At 42.9% G+C, this 20506-nt stretch overlaps 1 protein-coding gene across 17 annotated transcripts in view; it reads left to right on the top strand.

The window, feature by feature from the left end:
• Window positions 1-20506, top strand: part of ADGRL3 (adhesion G protein-coupled receptor L3) — a 490221-nt gene that overhangs the window by 423219 nt on the left and 46496 nt on the right. For all 17 annotated transcript variants that reach the window (XM_054296033.1, XM_054296021.1, XM_054296027.1 and 14 more), the window contains 4 exons: window positions 4554-4763; window positions 5265-5485; window positions 12241-12307; window positions 13715-13806. In XM_054296033.1, the coding sequence (XP_054152008.1) occupies window positions 4554-4763; window positions 5265-5485; window positions 12241-12307; window positions 13715-13806 (590 nt within the window). The remainder of the gene's footprint in view (window positions 1-4553; window positions 4764-5264; window positions 5486-12240; window positions 12308-13714; window positions 13807-20506) is intronic.

Below are 20506 nucleotides of genomic sequence, written 5' to 3'. Positions count from 1 at the left end.
GCCACAGAAGGGAAAAATCTCCCTTGAAGCCTCTCATGCTTTCATAGCCACAGCAGGTGATGCCTCTAGCCAGCTCAGCTGCACTTCAGGAATCCTTGGGGTTTCCTCCCAGTCCATGTACCCCAGCTTGGTGCTTTTGACACATCTACAAAACCATCTGCCTCTTCAGTAACCCTTTGCACATAGCCAGCAAAGCATTACAGCCAGGTCATAGCAGTAAATCCTCTCACCACCAGAGATGGGGGAAAAAGGGCAGAGAGACCCTGCACGCCTCCAAAGACCTACAAATCCACGAAGCAGCATCAGCAATGCACAGAAGTTCAAACCTGTCCCACTTGGGTTTCTGCCCAGCCCAGCACTCTGCCAGCTCCCACCAGGCACAGAGCGGTCATATTTGAGCTAGTTTGATGACATTGTGTTTTTATTTACTGCTTGCTTATTCTTCCATCCCCAAAGATATTACTTCTCCCATTCCTGGAAGGACAGATTAGGCAAAGGAATGTGTCCTTTGCTGCTGGCAGCTTGGTTTGGCTGCTGTTTTTTTCTGCTGATGTTTTTAATAAGGGAGGAAATGGCTGTTCATCTCAGGGAGAGCCATTCTGTCATAAGCTGACATTCCCTGGGATTTCTTTTTATTAGCTCAGCTGTGGTGTGCAGACACTGCCAGAGCTGCTCATTGATTTTCCCAGCCTGGATAATACTGGGGCTGCCTGTTCACCCTGCTGCGGTTGCTACCAGTGTTCCTGTTACTCCTCCTGCACAAATCCCTGTCAGCACTCTCCTCCTACTGCTCTTAGCCCCACTGGAAAAAAACCAGGTCTTTATCCCAAAGCCAGAGACATCTCTTTTCACTGGGCTTCGCATTTACTAAATTATAAATGTAAAAAACATACTTACTATAGAAACCCTGTCACTGAAGTGTGTTGTTTTTTGTAAAGAACAACTTAGTAAGTTGTTCATCTGCTAAAAATAATCTGTATGTCAGCCTATTCTGTGAAGTGAGTGTAGCTCAGTGGTAACAAACCTCAGTGTCTTGCATGCTATGCCATGTAGCTCCAGTCTGCAGAGCCATGGTGCATTTGGGCAAGGAGTTGTTTGGTTGATGCTGTCAGGAATTGTCTCTTGGACTGATATCTGGTATTTCTTATGGGCTCCGCTGGTTGCCCAAGTATTTGGGAGGATCATTGAGAAGCAAGAGGTGATTGTAGTCAATACACTGGTGGTCTCAGATGTATGTTGGATGCTTTAGAGACCCTAGGGCTTTCATTGTGCTGGAAAGATATTCCTAGGGATCTTCTGGGAATGGCAGATCCCAGAGGGTCATGATCAGTGGCACAGAGTCCAGTTGGACCTGAGCAGGGAGCTCAGACTGGATGACCCCACTAGTGGTCCCTTCCAATGCTGTGACTCAGTGGTTACCATGCAGATCTGAGCTGTTTTATCCTCAGTCAAGGAGTTTTCAACTGTGCTGGATAGGTAAAGAGAAAATTTGCTCTTCTTGCATTTTTCTATGGTTAAGAGACCAGGCTTGAAGGCTGAGACCTACATACAGAATCTTGGTGTGCCCTGTATCATATTTAACCCTGGAACTCCATATACCACCTGTGTAAGCCAGGTTATGCTGCTCCTGGTTTGTCACACAGCGATCAGGTGATGGCAAGGAAAACCTCATGGCACTGGGAGAGGTTACCACTGTTGTTCCCTTTCCCATATTATTCCAATTTATATAACAGTGCGGAAATTTACAGGTTTTAGTCTCCAGCAAAAGGCAAGTTGCCTTTTGTTGTACTTGCTGGTGTACAAGCTCTGGATGTGCCTGCCCTGAGGGAGCAGTTGGCACTGCCATGGGAAGGATGCCAGTGCTTATCAAGTCTTTCCTGATCCATTTGCTCTGCAGTAGCACCTGAAACTGGCATCTCAAACAAGCTGGAGCGTACCCAGCCTTTAAAATTCAGCTCACTTCTTCTCTTGGACTTTACTAGAAAAGGTACAAATTCATATTTTTTCCCCCTGAGGGGTTTTTAAATTGCTCTTGTTCCCAGTTCATTGTTATCATTCCTTTCTGTTTGTTCTTCTGTGAGTTTGTTGAGTGTGGGGAGGGAGTTTGTAATTATGGAGAAGCTGTTTTTATGGTTGTTTCCCAGCACTCCAGGGATGAGTGTTGCCTACATAAAATCAGTATTATCTTTACGATTAATATTAAAAAGAAAAGCAGTAAGAGTGATAATAGTAATAATAATAATGATACAGCAATGAAGCATATTTACTGCTAAGCACAGTGAGCTTCTTGGGCAAGCAGCCCTTCCCTGAAGAAGGCATAGAACCTAGATGGTGGGATCTCTCTCCAAGGGCAAAACCACCTTTAATTCCTGCATCATGTCTTAAATTCAGCAGAGTTGTGGTATTGTGATCAGAGGTGCAGGAGATGGGACCAGTGAGAGAAGAAGCCCTTGGAGAATTTTCCCTGCACCATGCTAAATTTGTCTTGGAATGGATGAATCTGGCCCCATCTGGGTGGAGTGTGTACATCTGGCCAAAGTCTGCCTGGCTTCTTTCTCCCTGCATCCACCTGCATTAGCTGCCTTCTCCAAGAGCTCTTGGTCCATTCAGCCTGGCAGGCCAATCTAATCAGACGAGGGTTTGTTCAGGGAGATGTTCTCGTGCCATCCCCCTGCAGCCTCAGACAAAAGAAAGAATGATTTGCAAGGTGCAAGGTTTGCATTAACATTTTTCCGCAGAGTTAAGAGGGATGGATGATCTGGAATGACACTGAGATAAAGCAATGCGCAGCTGCCAGGGAAATGATGTGCTTCATCTTGTCAGGTTTCTGGGCGCTGCTGGATGAGCTGGCTGGAATAGGCATTTCTGTCATGAGCCACAGAAAGCACACAATGATTTCTTGTCTCCCCATTGGACTTGTGACCTCTAGTTCCTTAGGTATTGGAAATAGTTGGAAAGAGATGCAAGGGGGTTTGGGCAAAGGAGCCCTCCATCTCTCCACCTCCAAGTCTTCCTGGAGACAAAACTTCCAGCATGGAAGGGATGGAGCAGAGAATCACTCCCCATCTTTCATTATCATTTGATGCCTTTCACTCATGCTGGTAAAGCCAAAGAGCTGAAAGGTTTGAGATGTTTCTTGCATGTGCCGACATAGCAGAGTGTGTATCGGGAAAGGCCTGACATTTGATGCAACTTTATCATTGGCAACCAGGCAAAGAAAGTGGATAAATTAATCACCTTTTCCCTCCATCTGTCATAAGCTTTTATCCCACGGAGAGAAAAATGTTTCTACTTTGCCCTGGCTTTTTGAAGTGTGACACTATTGTGTTTGCCAGCCTACATAATGCCCAAGTCATCAAAATGCCAGAAATGGTGGAGAATGTGATTACCATTTATAACACAACCTGGTGGATCACAAAGCTGGGCTTTGAGCTACTCTGGTCTTTGTGAAATGCCCCCAGAGATTTCCAGCCAGTCTGTTCCCCAGGTCATTGACTCTAACTACTTAGCCAAGCAATTTTCTCATGGCTCATCATGTATTCCTTGTGTTTTATTTACATTTTGTTAAGTAATGATATCTATAATTTCACCACATCTGGTGGAAACTTGGGGAATTACGGACGAGTTTTACAGCCTGAATAGGGAAGTGCACTGCTCTCACCAGGAAGGTCTCATCATGTGCCTCCTCTTTCCATGAGAGTCATGCAGTGTAAGCTCAGGAGCAATGCAGCAGTGTTTTGTCAGCAGAGCCAAGGCTCACCTATCCTGACTCTCAGAAAACTTTGTTGCCTAGTTTTGCACTGGCTTTGTTTGCATGGCTTTGAAGTACATCCAGGTTTAAAAGTTCATCACAGGGAATCAGTCACTTTCCAGGCTGTCTTAAAATCACTGCTCTGTTACAGTTTAAAAGCAAATTCGTGTTAAAAGGTCTGTCTTTTTTTTCTGGGTAATGTTCTCAGGATCAATCTGACTTCCTAGGAGTTCTAAAATATAACTCCAGGGTTTGAAAAAGAAAAATCAAACTTCCTTTCTCCTTCCCCTGCGGAAAAAGAAAAAAAAAATTAAGCAATCTCTTTCTTTCCAAAGCCTCCGAGCTCATACATCTCTGAACATTTAAAGAGAGTCTTTTTTCACTGTTGGCAAATGGTTGTAATGGACTTGCAGTTGTTGGACATGATGTTGTTAGCATGAAATGCTTTTTTACACTTGAATCACTCTGTTCAGTAGTTCTGTATACTGGGTGTCCAGGCACTCCTTTGCCATGCTTGTGCAAGATTGAGTCGCACACAAGACTAGCCCTGATATCTCAGTATTTTCATCAACAGCATTATGCTTCTGCAAGGTTTTGGAGTCTGAGTCTGTTCAGGGCACCTGCAACTTGCAAGATGCTTTGGAGTCTGTGTTCCAGGTTGCAGCTTTCTTGCTGCAGGGTTCAAGTTTAGGTGCATTTAATCTTTTTGCTACTCATGCCTTGTACTACAAACAACCTCACTCTGTGTGCATTAGAAGTCATGCATCATGCACCTGATGAAATTTTTTTGTTTTACTTTCAGCACAGCGATGCAGTCCACGACCTACTCCTGGACTTCATCACATGGGTTGGCATCCTGCTTTCCCTGGTCTGCCTCCTGATCTGCATCTTCACCTTCTGCTTCTTCCGTGGGCTGCAGAGCGACCGCAACACGATTCACAAGAACTTGTGCATCAGCCTCTTTGTGGCTGAGCTCCTCTTCCTCATCGGCATCAACCGGACTGACCAGCCGGTAAGAGACAAAGCACTTTCTGCTTCTGTCACAGGCTCTTGTCTCAGTGCATCTGCTGTGTCTGACCAGTGAGAAACATTCCAGCACTGTCTTCATGCCATGCATGAGTCCTCAAAGGGCTGGGCCCCTAGTTAATAACTGGGACTCACATGCTGATGCCTGCTGGGATTTCAGGGGCTGTATGTGTGTTGCTTGTCAATGTGTGTGTATGTTTAATAAGCAGGTTGTAAAAATGAGCTTATACTGTGTACATCGTCATCTGCTTATTTGCATGATTGTGTATGTGCTTGCCTTTGTATCTTTTAGTATCACTTATATATGCTTGTACTATTTTAAAACAACTCACACATATTTCCCAAGTGTAAAAAAGTTCTTCCTTTGGAGAGGAAAGATAAGAACACCCTCATTTTTATTAAGCCTCCAAGTAAGAGTACTCCTGACTGTTGCATTAATTAATCATGCTACAAACAGCTTTCCTTGCTCTTTTCAATCCTCACACAGATTGCCTGTGCCGTCTTCGCTGCCCTCCTGCACTTCTTCTTCCTGGCAGCTTTCACCTGGATGTTCCTGGAGGGTGTGCAGCTGTACATCATGCTGGTGGAGGTGTTTGAGAGCGAGCACTCCCGGAGGAAGTATTTCTACTTGGTGGGGTACGGCATGCCTGCGCTGATTGTGGCCGTGTCGGCAGCAGTGGACTACCGGAGCTACGGCACGGACAAAGTGTGAGTGACCGTGGCTTTGCCTGCACCTGCTCAGGAGAGGTGGGAGTGGGGGCAACAAATGGACATGGGGAGCCCAGAGGAGTTGTTCAGCCAGAACTCAGCCAGGAGGCGTGCCTTGCCTTATCTCTGTGTTTCTTGCAGGACAAATTCCCTGCTATGAATTCATTTGCAAAGGTATTTTCTAGGGAAGTCAGTCAAGGAAAATTTTGTCACATCATTGCATAACATCAGCAGAGGTCACTGTCCCTAGTTTCAGCTTGGTACTATATCAGCAAGATCCTCCTCCTCTAACCAAAGAGTATTTCTTATTTGGATGAAGATACTGCTTTCTTCCTCTTTTTTTAAAAACATTCTATCAAATTAACAGAGCCTGCAGGCAAAATAGGTGGTGACTATGGAATGCATTAGGCTCTTTGCAAATCAGAGCAGCTATATCATTTATCATTACGAGTATTCTAAAGTGTTTTCAACATTGCTGAAGCTGGTATGAGAGCACAAGTTAGATTATCATGCAACACTGTTAAATGGAAAACAAGGGGAAGATTGAATGTTTGATTCTCTTTGCCATCTTTGCTACAATAGGATTAACAGTGTGTTTTTATTGACTTTTTTTTTTTCTTCCCTTTCAGTCAGTCTGCCTTTCCAGTCTCATTTTAACTGAGTTAAGGGCTCAATATGAAAGCATATATAGTAAAGAGCCATTGTTGGTTCTGAAGCTCTTTTTTGGCATAGATCAGGTCAGGCCATGGCAGCATTTGATTTTCTGTTAGGTTCAACAGCAGATTTTTTGCCTGAAACCTTATTTGTATATATGAACCTTTATTTTTTGAAAAAGCAGATCTGTAGAGCAGTGGAGCTGCTCATAATCCATTACCATGCCAGCAGGCAAGCTTGGCTCCCAGATGGATATTTGTTTTGTGTTCCTCCCATGAGTAGGAGAGCAGCGACCTGAATTTGTATAAATGTCACACTTCATGGAAAGGAAAGGAAATCTCCTACAGATAAGGGTAGGAGGGTGTAAGTTTTTTAGGATCTCTACCAATTTATCCAGAGTAGTTTGACTGACTTTTACAGGCCTAGAGGGCAAAGAATAGGTAACACAACAGCTGATTGCCATTTCTGAAGGAGATTTTCCATCAGTTGCCACCTGCTTCCTGCCCCAACAAACTCTTCTATTCACTCCCCCTCTTGAGCATTATATAAGCACCTATTAAATCAGGTATGGAAACAGTTTGCCTTGTCCCTTTAGGCAAATTTATTCTTAACTGTGGTGTTCCTGTGGAGGACATAGCTCTTCACAGTGGCCTACATCAGGCACGTTAAGCCTCAAACATATTCCAGTAGTCTGGAAAGGACAGCACATCTGCCGTTGCTGGAGCACTGTCCTAACCTGTCCAGTTTACAGTGTAGTATTTTGTGGCTACTTTCCACACTGTTCACCCTTTGGCTTTTGCAAATAGACCTTGGTTGCCAAAATGTTTCCATGGCATGGAAGGTGCAGGCAGAAAGTTTGGCTGAAATTCCCTGAAGGCGAACACTTTGCTATCTTGGCATTGAAGAGGCAGCAGTCCTGTGTGTGTGCCAATAAAATATGTCTCCCTCACCACAGAACTAAGTGGTATTTTAAATGATTAAACATGTATATATAATATTTTGCAAATAAATATTTACAGAGATTTGCAAATCTAAAATATTTATTTATCATTTTTAATTCCAGAATGTACAATTTTATCACGTTCTCACAGAGGAAAATAAAAACCATACAATATGTTTTGTATAACTATCATGCTCCATCTGGTTGATGGATGATGATGTATTTTTCAGTATAATGTTATTAGAAGGGTAGAACTGATTAGAATTTGTAGTGAACTATATGCCAGGCATGCATAATTTGATTGCAAGAAGTTGCTTGGTTTTGCCAGGTTTTGTAAAACATCCTCTGGAATATATTACTTGCCTCCCTCCATTATTTACTGCATTTGTTTAGGCAGGACTTATGGAGCTGTTAGTGTTATTTGTTTTTTGCCTGGCATTTGGTGCCACCATTCATACATCTCAGAATGATTTGCTTAAACACGCAGTCTAGGGTTTTCTTGATTTCATTTTCCTTTCTAAATCCAATGCTCCTGTAACACATGCCCACATTACATAGCCAGGAACAGGCAGTTGTTCCTCCCTCTGTTGCTTTACTCATCACTTGGTGCTTGTGATTTTCTTGAAGTGTCCCATGTCCTATTATTCATATTGGCGTTTTCGAGTAGCTACTCCATAAAGATATTCTTATACACTTATAATTAATTCAAGGGTAGGGATTGATCCTTTTCCTAGTTCTTTTTGTTTGTTTTAGAACAGTTCAAACCCCTTGTATTAGGAGATTAATTTGCTTTTGTGGCTAAGCAGCAGCAAAAATTCCCTTAAAAGATCATCGCATTCAGGGTAGCTCAACTATATTGGAGGTAAATCAGAAATGTTGTGTCTCACCTTATTCTGATTCTTATCTCTCAAATGAAGATGAAAAGCAGGAAACCCCACTGCAGACAGTGTGGTTCTCCCACATTGCTAAAGAGATTCTGGCAGTGTTCTCTTGAACTTCCGAGTTACCATTTCTTACAGGCCAAATCTTCAGCTTTTGGGTCTTAAATGTCCACAGCTCAAGTTAGGCTGCAAAAAAGAAGATACTGGTATTGTACTTAAAATAAATAAATTAAAAGAGAAATAATTTGCCTTATCCCATGTGTTAACCAAGTCCACCCATTTCCTCGATAGATATGATGTCAAGGGTCATGGTGGGCAATGCTGCAAAATGCAAAGAAAATAGTATAGAAAATAGTATTTGCATTTGTAGTTAGTGTTGGAAAATAACTTGCATCTAAAATTCAGTAAAAGCTCAATTATGGCTTTAGTGGCCTTTGAGAAGACTCATGCTAGAAGCAGGCCATCCCAAATGAGCAGAAAGAAGTTATTCCATATTTCCATACTTCCCTGGGTTTCCTATCAAAGCCTCTCACAAATTGCAGAGGAAAGCAGCTACGCTTTGAGTTGTTCAATATATTTTAGAAACTTGTAGGTATATTCATTCACTGATGATCAAATCCATTATGGCAGGAATCTCTCTTTTGTCTCTCCCCCCTTCTTCCCCCCTTTTGGAATGCTATAAAGCAGGATATACATGGTAAGCAATCCAGCTGTCAGAAAGCAAAATGAAAGCCCTGTGTATGTACACAGCCTCCGAGTCCATCAGCCAGGCGCCGACATTTCATGCATGTAAATGCTGCTCAGAAAATAGCATCTAACAATGTGGTCTGTCTTGGGTGGCTCCACTGAACTTGTTTTATTTGCAGTGCTGCTGCCAGCATTTGGAGGAGGAAGCGTGAGCTATGTGGATGCTGAACTCCATTAAGCAGAACCTATATTGCACCCTTGAAAGGCATGTCTGGTGCATGCATATCCCATTGCTGCACCCTGACAAGGAGGCTGTACAGCCACATGAAACAAACCACTGAGCTCCCATGAACAACATGATATGTTTAGGGCTCTTCAAATTTTATGGTCCAATGGCAGCTAATGATTGTTTATTGGTTATATTTAATGCACACCGGGGATAGTTTAGTATTTGATTTCTCTTCATGCAGAAAATAGAGTAAACTCTTTGTAGTCTTTATTACTTGGGCAAAGCCTTAGGTGAATATTGTGAGTTGCCACTGTGGAAAAGGAGGAAATTAAAAAGTAAAAGAGAGCAGTGCCACAGAGCTTGTCACGAGAAGTGAATGCATTGGGGTGACTCCTAGAAGAAGCAGTGGGGTTTTGAGCAGTGTTCCCTACATATGCACATTTCCTGATAATCCCTTGCCGTACACTGAGCCCCGAAGGCTCAGTGTTTGCTCAGTGGCAGCACAGCCTAAACTTGTAATGTGGCAAGTCCGTGCTCACAGCACAGCTGCTCGTGGAGGGTCACAAGTAACTCAGCAGCCCAAGATTAGCAGCTCTGGGAAGTGAGTTGCCTGATTGCTTCCTTGTTTGGAGGAGCTCATTTATGCAGCTCATTGTGCGTGTGGGTTTTTGTCTTCTAAGGCAAGAAAAGCTCAGTGTGGTACTTGTCTGATTAGCAATTTACAGCTCCACAACGCAATTGGCGGGATGCCTGTGTTTTGATGTTTTTTGTCTTAATTTGCATTTTTAATGAGGTGTGACTTACACAGGTTCAGAGTTTCATCTCTTCCTGATGACCACCAACAAGAACCCCATTTTTTTTTTAAGTCCCCCAAGGCTGAGTATTGTACACTGTTTCACAGAAAGGCAAATTTTCCATTCAAACAAATAAAAAATGACATTGCATTCTTTGAAGTGTGCAGAGAGGCCTAAAAAAGCCTTCTCTGTTTTTCACAAGCTGTGCTCCAGCTTAGGTGAAGGCCTCTCTCCTAGGGCTCCTTTTGCTCCATGCCTGGCCCCCACTTACCCTGATGGCAGGACCTGGTTCCTCTGCTGTTTCTCATCCACAGCATCCTCAGTTGTTTTCTACAAATGAAGAGACAGATATTTTAGGGAAGCGGGGTGGAAAATTTCATTCTTTTTGCTGTCTGGAAGAGGTACCAGTTGCTTTGCTCTTCTTTGCTGAGCCTGGCACAGTTTTTGCTCATTCTGTATTTCAGCTTTCCCTGGTTTTCCCCATGTCCCAATCTATATGCATTCAAAACCAGCTGCACCAGATGTGACTGAAGGGTGATCACTGTGCTTCAAGAAGTAAAGAGAGGGTTTATGTTTTTCCTCTTCCTCAGACTTTCCAAGATCCAGGTCACTCTTTATGCTGAAGGAAAACTAAGTTGATGGTGACTAAAATACAGTGTTCCCAACTTCTGGGCAGCAGGGGCTAGGGGTTGTTTTGAATATTAAACTGTCAAAAAAAAGTTCAAAATATTTTCGTTAAAAAAAACCCCAAAACCCTCCGAGTCCTCTCCCACACGCCAGCACTCATTATCAGTAGAAAAAAATGATGGGGCTGCGTATTCTGTGATTTATATGCAGCAGCTGAGGCATAAGCACCAGTTACTCATTTTTCCTGAGGGGGATGGGGTAGGTATAAAGTCTGAAATGCTGTGTAAATATGCGAGCTGCTGCTATGCGGACATCCTTGTTTAGGAATGGGGGGGCACTTTTTACAGGGACTTCATTATCCTTGAGACCTCTATTCCTTTGTCAAATCTAGTTGCAATTGGGTGACATTTCAGATAGCATTATGGGTGATACACAGATGTCATGATGGCATAAACCTTTTCCTATAGGGAATCAGACTCAAGTAGTTTTGAGTCACTCATGTTGTTCCATTACCAGCTGCATCTAAATCACCTTGAACTTCAGCAGTCAGGGAGGAAACAAGATTTCCCAGCAATAGCTCTGAAAGCCTCTGTTTGCCTCTTGCATTAAGATTTTGCTGCTATCACGTGAGGATTCTGGATGAGCAACTGCAGAGGCAGTTCAGGAATGACAGTTATGGAAGTGACAGAATTTTAATTTGTGACACATAGCCTTATGAGTGTGTGTATATATCAATACATCTCCAACACTGATGAGACCTGAAATTTATATGGTCAGGAAGGGAAGTGAGAAGTTTTCTCTGCATATTTGAATTTATTCATATTTTGGCCTCTCCTAGCCACAGAGGTTCAGGGCATGCTTTATTCTCTCGTAAGACATCTTCTGCTGATCATCTCCCATGGGGCTGCTGGCACAGACCTTTCTGCCTGTTGCAAAGTCCATTGGAAGGGAAAAAGCATTAGGCACATACACTAGAGCTGTCATTTGTGAGAACTGCTATCTCCACCACCATGATAAATTCATATATACAGTTCCTGTCACTTGCCTAATCATGAAATTCTGTCGGACGTTTAGTAGAAGAGTGGTTTTATGCTTTCTCAGTCCTTTGTGTATAAACGGAACTGTGATTTGCAGCATTGCAAAGACGACGAGATATTATTATTTTAAACATCATGTGAAACTTTCTTGGAATTTACATTTGTCTGTCTTGTAACGAGTCACTTCCATTTTATCTTCCTGTCGCCTGAAATGAACTAGGAATGGAAATGTAATTTCCCAGGGGCTTTAAAAAATGTGGGGAGTATTAAATGCGGTTGAAATTAAGCGATTAATAATTTAGTTTTAGGCCATGAATCAACTTCTTGTGATAGCGCAGACCATATGCAACCCTGGAAACATTAGTGGAAACAAAATACTCAGGAGGTTCAGGGAAATAAAACACTTTAAAGGGGAAGTTGCTGAACCTAATTAAACCTCAGCCTTCTGTTATCCAATTCATGCTTCCTATTTGCACCAAAGTTTCTCTGATGTACTTGCTAGAGAAATGTCATCGTGCTTGACAGCTGACAGACAGCTTGCATTGCATCAGAGCTGGAGAGCAAAGAGCAGCACAAAGCAGAGAAGTTCTGTGGATATTCATCAGACCCCTTCCTTAAAAAAACCCATGGTTTGAGGAGTTTTTCCAACAGATGCAGAAGGCCTAAGCAAATAGGCCTTGTGCCATTTTCTCCCTGCTTCCTCTAGAGGTAATTATCTTACTCCATCAATAGCGCTGTCAGAAATTGGGCACATAATTCAGCATTTAAATGAACAAGCAATGTAATATTTCCTGTCTCCCACCGGCGTGTTTTGCAGCTCACATTCTTCTCTGTCACTCTCTCACTCTTGATGTATGTCCTGGGTGCAGTCCTTGAATGCCTTCTCTCCCCTGTGTTTCATTACAGATGTTGGCTCCGACTTGACACCTACTTCATTTGGAGCTTTATAGGACCAGCGACCTTGATAATTATGGTAAGAACTCCTAATTAACTACTCCATCTCTCAGGTCAAGAAATAAAACTTTTGCTGTCCCTTTTCGCTTTATCTTTAATTTACACAGATTAATTTGAGGAAGGCATGTTCTTCTCTGACCCTACCTGGCATAGCAATTAGACCCTCATTATGAGAGGCTCTTGGCATTGCAAAATACTTGATCAAAATGGACCAGGGAGCTTCAGAACAGGCACTTGCAGAGTTTGGTTTTTACCACTGGACATTTAGAAGTGCCAAACTGTTTTGATGCCACTCACTGCTCACACCTTTTTTGAATTCCAGAGTGAAGTTTTGCATTGATAACAAAAAAAAAAAAAAAAAAAAAAGGGAAAATCTGGGAGCAGGGGAGGGGGGGATAAAGAAAAGTCCAAACTGGAAAAAAAGTTTGTTGAGGGTTTTTCCTAACCAGCAGAAGTTGAAACTTGTGTGACTTCATGTTCAGCACATTGCCAGCATATCAGCTAACACAGCAACAAGGTAGAGAACCCAACTTCAGAGACAGCTGGAGTTTTCTTATACTTTAATCGCTACAATATGGCTTAAATAAACCATCCTTTGTTTTGACTAGGCTACAGTTTGGCTAGCGCAGAAAACCAGGCACTCTGACTTCAATGCAGACATTGTCTCTGCTTCTTCTGCTTCTCCTGCAACTTGGGAGCCATTTCAGCAACCTTCCACATCAGGAAGGGGGGCATGCCACCTACTACAACTCTTGGGGTTTTTTTCCCCCTTAAGCAATTCATTCATAAAAAGATATCTTCCCTTTTTGATTATGTCTCAAATCCTAGACTGGGCTTTTTGGGAAACTCCTTTCCAGGAATTGACCGCCTTGTGAGCACTGAGGCATGGAAACACCATCGCATCTTTTACAGAAAAAATCAAACAATTTTTTATTTTTGTTTTTCAACTTTGCATTGTGCAAAGTACAATCAGTTGTGCTTTCCCTGCCTACCTGCCCCATTCCGACGTGTTTAATAGGTGTATTCACCAAAAAAAGATGCTTTTTTGCTTCATTACAATGGGGCTGGCTGAGTAAGATGCTGGGAGTGACTTTTCACAACTGTACACGTCTCAGACACAGAGAAGCCCTTGCTCTTTTAAATTTTCCATAATTCTCTTTGAAGCAGTACAGTTGAGGTTAGAACCAGCCTTGTATCAGCAGTGCCACAGCTGTGGTAAGGCTATGGCATCACCGGTCCTGTAATCTACAGGCCAAGTCACCTTATAAAATTCTTAGAAACTCTCTGTCATTCAGTCACTATAAAGCTGTACCATGAGCTAATTTCCTACAGTAACCCATCTGTTACAGAGAAGGAGCTGACTTTCTCCCCACCCTGTTGTGCTGTGTCACATAATCCTTTTTTTTTTCTTCCCCCTCCATTACAGCTTAATGTCATCTTCCTTGGGATTGCTCTCTATAAAATGTTTCATCATACTGCCATACTGAAACCTGAATCTGGATGTCTTGACAATATCAAGTAAGTGGTTTTTCTCTCCCTGTTTCTGTCTTTTGCTGTTTATTCCCTCATTCCTCTGAGGTGCAAAACGGGGGAGCCAGCTCTGGCAGCAGCAGTGCTAACCAGGGATAATATCTTCGGCTATGGCACTGCAGAGTGGTTTCTAAAAGACACCAAGTGGCTGATGATGAAGAACTATACTGGGATTTGGCTGCAATTGTTGGCATTTTCCATTCAATTTTGCACGAAGGAGGCAAAGCTACATTTTCTGTCCTTGAAGCAGGTAACCTTCTAGTATACGTAAAGGAAATTATGCCCAATAATTACCAGCTAATTATTGCAGTCTCTACAGGGAAGGTGTTGAAACAGTTGATTATTACTACTTCTGTGTGCTCTGAGGGCAGCTGCCTTACTTGTTTTCTGTTTGTTTTGGCCCCTAACAGATTCCATGACCCAAATTCTCCCCCGGAGTCTGATACTGCTTTCAGCAAAGTTATCCAGGATTTTCCTGGGGGTGCCCACATCAGCAGGTGGATGTGCTTGCCAGCCAAAGCATGTTTTGCCCTTGCACTGGGTTAACATCTGAGCCTGGGCATCTTACTGTCTAGCAAGCTGCTTCATTATATTGGTAGGGTATTAGTCTCTGTCAGTGCCTGTTTATTCAGCTACCTCTGGCTTTAATTACTCTCTTCAAAAACACAAGCCAGATTTCAGGTGCAGCGCATGATAAGATTGGGAGCCTGCTAATTAATAAAACCATCTAATGAGCTTCAGGAGGAGGAAATTGTTGGGAGTTAGCGCTTTACTGCTCACCCAGGAAAGGAGAGTGTGGTGCAACACGGCTTGAAGTGGGTTCTCCTCTCTCATTCGTGGTAGGAGAGAGAGAAGAGGCATAAGGGGAGCTCTTTAGAAGATGTCTGAATTGCACACTTGCAAGGCAGCTCTCAGCAAGGCTGTTGTTCTTACTGCTGAGCTGCTCTTGCAGATGCAGCTTTAATTTGAACCAGGTCAAGGCCCCCCAAAAAAGCTTTCTCAGCAGGCAGGGCTTGCAGTGCCATTGGTGTGCCATGACCTGGCATGGTCCTGTGGGTGAAGTTTTAGTGTCTTAGGTGCAGCTTCTCCCTCAAGGGTTGGGAGGAAAGGGAATTGGAGTCTGCACAAATGCAGGAGACCCAGTGAGCTCAGAAACCCTCAGAGCCCTTGTTCACCCAGGTTACAGGGAGTCTGCTCTGCAGGAAGCCTCAATTCTTCCTGCCATTGCTCTGCCGTAAAATGAAATTAGAGGAGAAATCCCTCCTGGATGTCCAGGATTGATCCCAGAAATAGAGTCTGTCATTTGGTCTTGGATGAGGCATTAAAGGCATGGTACATTTAATAATATTTATTAATATGGCTACTTGTCATGCATTAGTGCTGTGGGATTGCTCGCTGAGAGCAGTCTCTTTAAGATTACCCACACAAAATCATCTTACAGTATGACATTTAAATTAAAAACTGGGAAGAAGAAAAACAACAAAACCCTTATAATTAAAGCAGAAATAATAAATGCCTACTGAATAATCTTCTTGAGCTAATCTCTACTATCTTTGTTTAAAATGCCAGGAATTTATACAACCAGTTGCATCAATTATAATGTCATTGTAAAATATTTTATAGGCTCTTTGGCAGATGAGTGTCTATTCCTGATTTGACTTCATTAAAACGTTTTGAAAACACAAGCAATTAAAATACTTTTAAGTATGTTGCTGATACTCTTCCAAATGCATTGCTTCATTACAAATTACTTTTTATGCTTGAGAAAATAAGAGCAACATAATATAAACTCGGGAAGACCCCAGGCTCACCCCAGGAAGTTTATCAAACCAAGCATTTCAGAACAGACTTGATTGTAATTTCTGAATACCTAAGCAGGACATCATTAACTCTCTAAATTCAAGACATGTGTTGTCTCAGTGTTGGGTGTGCTTGAGTTAGGAGGAAGTACAGATTTGTAACAGAAAGGAGAATTCCCTTTGGAGGGGGGTTTCCTAGGGAGGAAGGGGCTTGCAATCTTGAGAAAAGTTTTCAGTAAGATCATAGTTGTCCTCTAGATACAATCATAGTCTTCTTGGAGGTAAGATCATGGAATTCCTGTAAAGTCATTGGCTCTAAGTCAGTTGCAAAACATGGATGTGATAGAGCAGCTCTGGAATAAAAAGCCGCAGAATATTTATTTCACAGGGCACCACAAAGGTCCTATCTGAGCAACCCTCCATGGGTCTAAAGGGTTAGTAAAAAGGCACCCAGGTTCCAGAGCCTTGTGTCTCGTTGTATCAGTTTATATTTAATAAAACAAACCAAACCAAGGGCCTGCATTGGAGGGCCCCTTGCTGCCATCTGCATGTGACAGCTTTACAGCACATGGAGAGCTGAAAGAGAGCTTGTTCTCCCAGCTCATTTCCTAGCATTACTCTGCGTTAGGCTGTGGTGAAGCTCTCGAAACATAAATCCTGAGCCTGTTTAACAACAGCAAAATACTTGATTCCCTATGGCAACGTAAAAATAAAGGCCATAAAATATTTTAATAGGCTGTTAATAAGCGCCCCTGCAATCTGGTCCTTGCCTATGTCACTTTAAAGGTTAGAAATACATTATGAAGTATAGAAAATAGAGAGCCAAATAACTCCACTTAAATTAATGAACTTGATAAGGGATCAGGTGTCACCTGGGATACCTTTAATTACTGCACCAACAGAAAAACCATTCAAAGGGCAGTGCCTGAACCAGATGTTGTGTGGCTGATAGATTTGTAGGCACTGTGCAAAGTTGTAAAAATAAACTTCCCTAACCTTCAGGAACAGTCCCTGGATTATTGTGCCGGCATGGGAGATTGTGACATTCCTGCAGTGGGGCGCTGGTTACCCAGGGGTTACCCAGCAAGAGATTTGATGAGTACAGAGCTGTTTATTTTTGTCCTTGTTAACTTTTCTGGCTTAGCCCAGCATTTCAGGAGAGAAGTAGGGTAGCCACATATGTGGGTCCTTCACCCTGTGCCAGTGGCATCCTCCCTATATGACAGGTGAGCCAGTTCAGTGGGTTGTGCCCACTGAGACAGCAAGATTCGTGCTCTAGTCCTGCTTTTGAGGCATGTAGCCAGGAAAAGATGTGAGCCTGTGTATGTGGGATATGTTGTTCGGAGCTGCAAGAGTTTTCTGTGCCTGCCACTGATTGCAGGAAGATATTGGCTTCCATTTCATGAGAGGTACCATCCCCAAAAGTAGCATGCTTTTACCTAGGCCCTTATGAAGAAGTTCTGCTTGATGTCTTCTTCAGTATGTTTACACAGAATTTTTAAGGATTCATCCAGAATGGGGATCTCTTCTGCCCTTTAAAGATCTCTTTAGTATGAAGTGACCCCAAAAAGCTGCCTCTGGGGTGGTGTATGTAGCTTTTCACCATGCCTCCCCAAACACACACTGGGAGGGGATTTTCCTTCCCAGCCTTTTACTGTGGCTTTTTCTGGGTGCTTGAAGTCTACTGTGGCCATTGCTCTTTCATCTGTGTGTGGCTTGTTGGCAAACACAGGTGAGCAGAGACGGAGAGGAGCATTGTTTAGTCTTTGGCAGCTCTGCCCACGTCACACGTACCTCACTCCTGGCCTACCTGAGGCTAAAAGTGGGATGCAGAGGGTGCACAAAAAGGCTCTTGAGCACAAACTAATTTACTATCAACAAATGTACCCGGGAAGTTGTTGTTTTGGAAGATTGATTCCCCCAGTCTTTGCAAGCTTGCAGGGAAGGCTCATCTTTCAAGCCAGGGACTACGTAAACTTTTTGGATGGCGAAGGCCTGCTGTGCTGCTTGCACCTGTAGCCTGTGAGGTGGAGGCTGTAGGCATATCAGCGCAGTATTGATGCACTCTTGCTAGCAGATGGCTCCTCATGAGGATGTGTTAGCAGCTGGAATTCTTTGGAGCAGCTGTGAGGCTGTTTCGCTGGAGGTTGCTGCTGTGTGGAGTGATTTCTGGAGCCGAGCGGCTCAGAGGCTCTCCTTCGTGCTTTTCCATTGTGCTGGAAAGATGCTGGATGTGCAAAATGTCTCAGATTGTCACAGACAAGACTGCACTGAATCTTTTTCGTATTCACATTCCTGTGGGAAGCCTTATGTGACAACAGAAAATACATTATATTTAAATAGTCCAGCACGGCTCTTCCATTATCCATCCATCAGCTCCTTTCCAGTTGGTCAGGTGTGCACTGTGGCAGCTTACACACCAGGTTTCCATCCAACCCATGCCAGATGCTGCAGCACAACAAACCATCCCCATTTCCAGATGCTTAACCACCGTTCTCTGTGCAAAACAGGGTTTCAGGCAAAGCCTTTGCAATGCATGGCAGTGCAGTGCTTGTTCTGCAGCCATTTAAATACTGCTCATTCAAATCATCCTGGTTATAGTGAAGGGAAAAAATGAAAACCTACACTGATGGTAATCAAGATGCACTCTTGAGGGTATCTAGTGAAATCTGAGCTCTTGTCTTTGCTGCAAGCTCTCATTGTGTTAATGACATGGAAAACTGCTGGAAAATTGGGAGGGGAGAGAAGTCATTCAGCTAACAAAATTCAGGTCCTACGAGCAAATTAAGAGGGTTCATCAATGGGGGCCAAGCAGCTGCTGCACCTGAAGTTACAGTGGACTTTTCCAAATGGCTGGAAGGGAGAGGTTCTCTCTCAGCAGAGACCAGAAGCCATCATGTTCTCTTCCTTACAGACAGAACCTTTCCTTTGAAGTTCCCACAGGCATCCATCCCTTCTCTCCCTGGTGCTGCCTGGCTGTGGCTGAGTCTGTTAGTGTTTCCCCAGGCCAGACCAGACTTCCTGACATTCTTCTATGCTGTAGTATGTGGCAACTAGATTTTATTTTGTTTATTTTGGAAGAGCAACACATCAGCTGTAGCTGCCAAGAGCAGTTGCAGACCCACGAGAAAGAAGGCAAGAGGCAAAGGGCTTTGCCTGTTTGTTTCCCTTTTTGTCCCATTTTATTGTGTTACTGTCTCAGTCAGGGCCTACCTTGGGTTGTGCCATAGACCACCTGCATGCTCTTTAGAAAGCACAACCTGTGGGGACCCCTTCAAAGAGGAGTGTGTGAGGCTGTAGTCCTGGGTTTGTTGGAAAAACTCATTAGTGCAGTAGAAACTCACCTGAAAGTCATCCTGGAAATTTAATTTTCTTTCCTTCAGACAGGGAGGCCCAGGGTCTTAGCTAGGAGCACCTTTTGTTGCAAAAGAGGCACTATATTAATTAGGGACCTTGAGATAGTTTAATCCTGGCATTAATCACTGTAGTTGTGCTGCAGTTTTCTTCCTCTTGTGGAAACCTGCTCCCATCCCATCTTCCACAATGGAAGATTTAAAATGAAATGAAATTGAAGAAGAAAAACATGGAATTCCCTAGAAAAACATGTATTTATTCTGAGGACACAGGAGATACTGTTTTTAGGCATTGTGACCACATTCACAAGAGCACATGCTCAAATCCCATTAATAGGGACAAAGCAGAAATGTCCTGCATTGCAGCCGTCAGAAATCAATCCTCAAATGACCAAAACGAGCCCTCCTCAGCTTGCTGGCTGCCATGGAAGTTTCAAATGGCCATGGCTAAAGGCACACAGCCCTGAATTAAAGACTAAACAAAATTGTATATGTTCTCTCAAGTTTCTGAGTGGAAACAAAACTCACACCGTACTCCTCTACTTTGTAGCGTTTTTCCGTAGAAGTCTCTTGCTCAAAGGCTTGCAAGAAATAAATCTCAGAATGCACAACTTAACAGCCAAAAGTAGGAGCCAAATGTAAAGATTTAACCTTGATTATTACTATATAAAACCTTGCAAAGCTCAGTCTGGGCTCTTTCAGGGAGTCTGGCCCAGGTTGTGGGAGGTGAAGGATGGGAAGCACCAGGCACAAAACTGAGAAGCCCCTTTTGAAGAGATGCCTCTTTTAAAACTGTTGCCATAGCCCGCTCTCCCCATATGTTGTATGGGTGTAAGTGATTATCTGCTCTTTTTCGTGCTTCAACATATGTACTTTATTTAAAGAGACATGACTAATCCCAGCCCCCAGATTAGCTTGTTGTTTCAGTCCTGTGGGTTTGCTTAAGCCATAAAAAAATCCTGAGTTAGGTAGAAAATTGAAAACAAAGGTTAAATAGAACTTCCAAAATTCATCTGCAGAAATGTTTAAATTAAATCCTTGATTCAACACAGCGGTATTGTGCTGGCAGGAACAGAGGTTTACCAGTCTAGTTTTATTTACTCAGCTGATTGAAATGCAGAAAAAAGTAAACATCCTGGGTTTGGTGCAGTGGGGAATGAGTTAGACTTTTGAAAATGCAAGATTTTTTTTTTCCTCCTTTGATATGAAGAGCTTACATTACCAATGAAGAACAATAATTTGTAGCAGGTATGCTTTTACTAATGGAAGATTAATTTGTGCTTTGTTCTAGCCATTTTAGAAACAAAACAAAGTAGGAGACAATAAGGATTATTCCAGCTTTTTCTATGGAGATTTAAGATCCTCTATTGGTTTCCAGATCTTCCTTGTTTAATCATAAAATGCTTCAACTTGGAAATAGTGATGACAAAGGGTCTGGAACTGAATATTGCATTGTGTTCACACAGGGGACTGGACTTGCAGACCAGCAACACTTTAATCCTTCATTACCTCTGGGTTTGTGGTTGCTTGGGAGTG

This window comes from Melozone crissalis, unplaced genomic scaffold (assembly GCF_028551555.1).
Source record: "Melozone crissalis strain CALT ecotype California unplaced genomic scaffold, PUWL_Pcris_2 ptg000006l_1, whole genome shotgun sequence".
Taxonomy (NCBI): domain Eukaryota; kingdom Metazoa; phylum Chordata; class Aves; order Passeriformes; family Passerellidae; genus Melozone; species Melozone crissalis.
The sequence above is the reverse complement of the archived record's forward strand: the minus strand, read 5'-3'. Positions and strand labels throughout refer to the sequence as shown.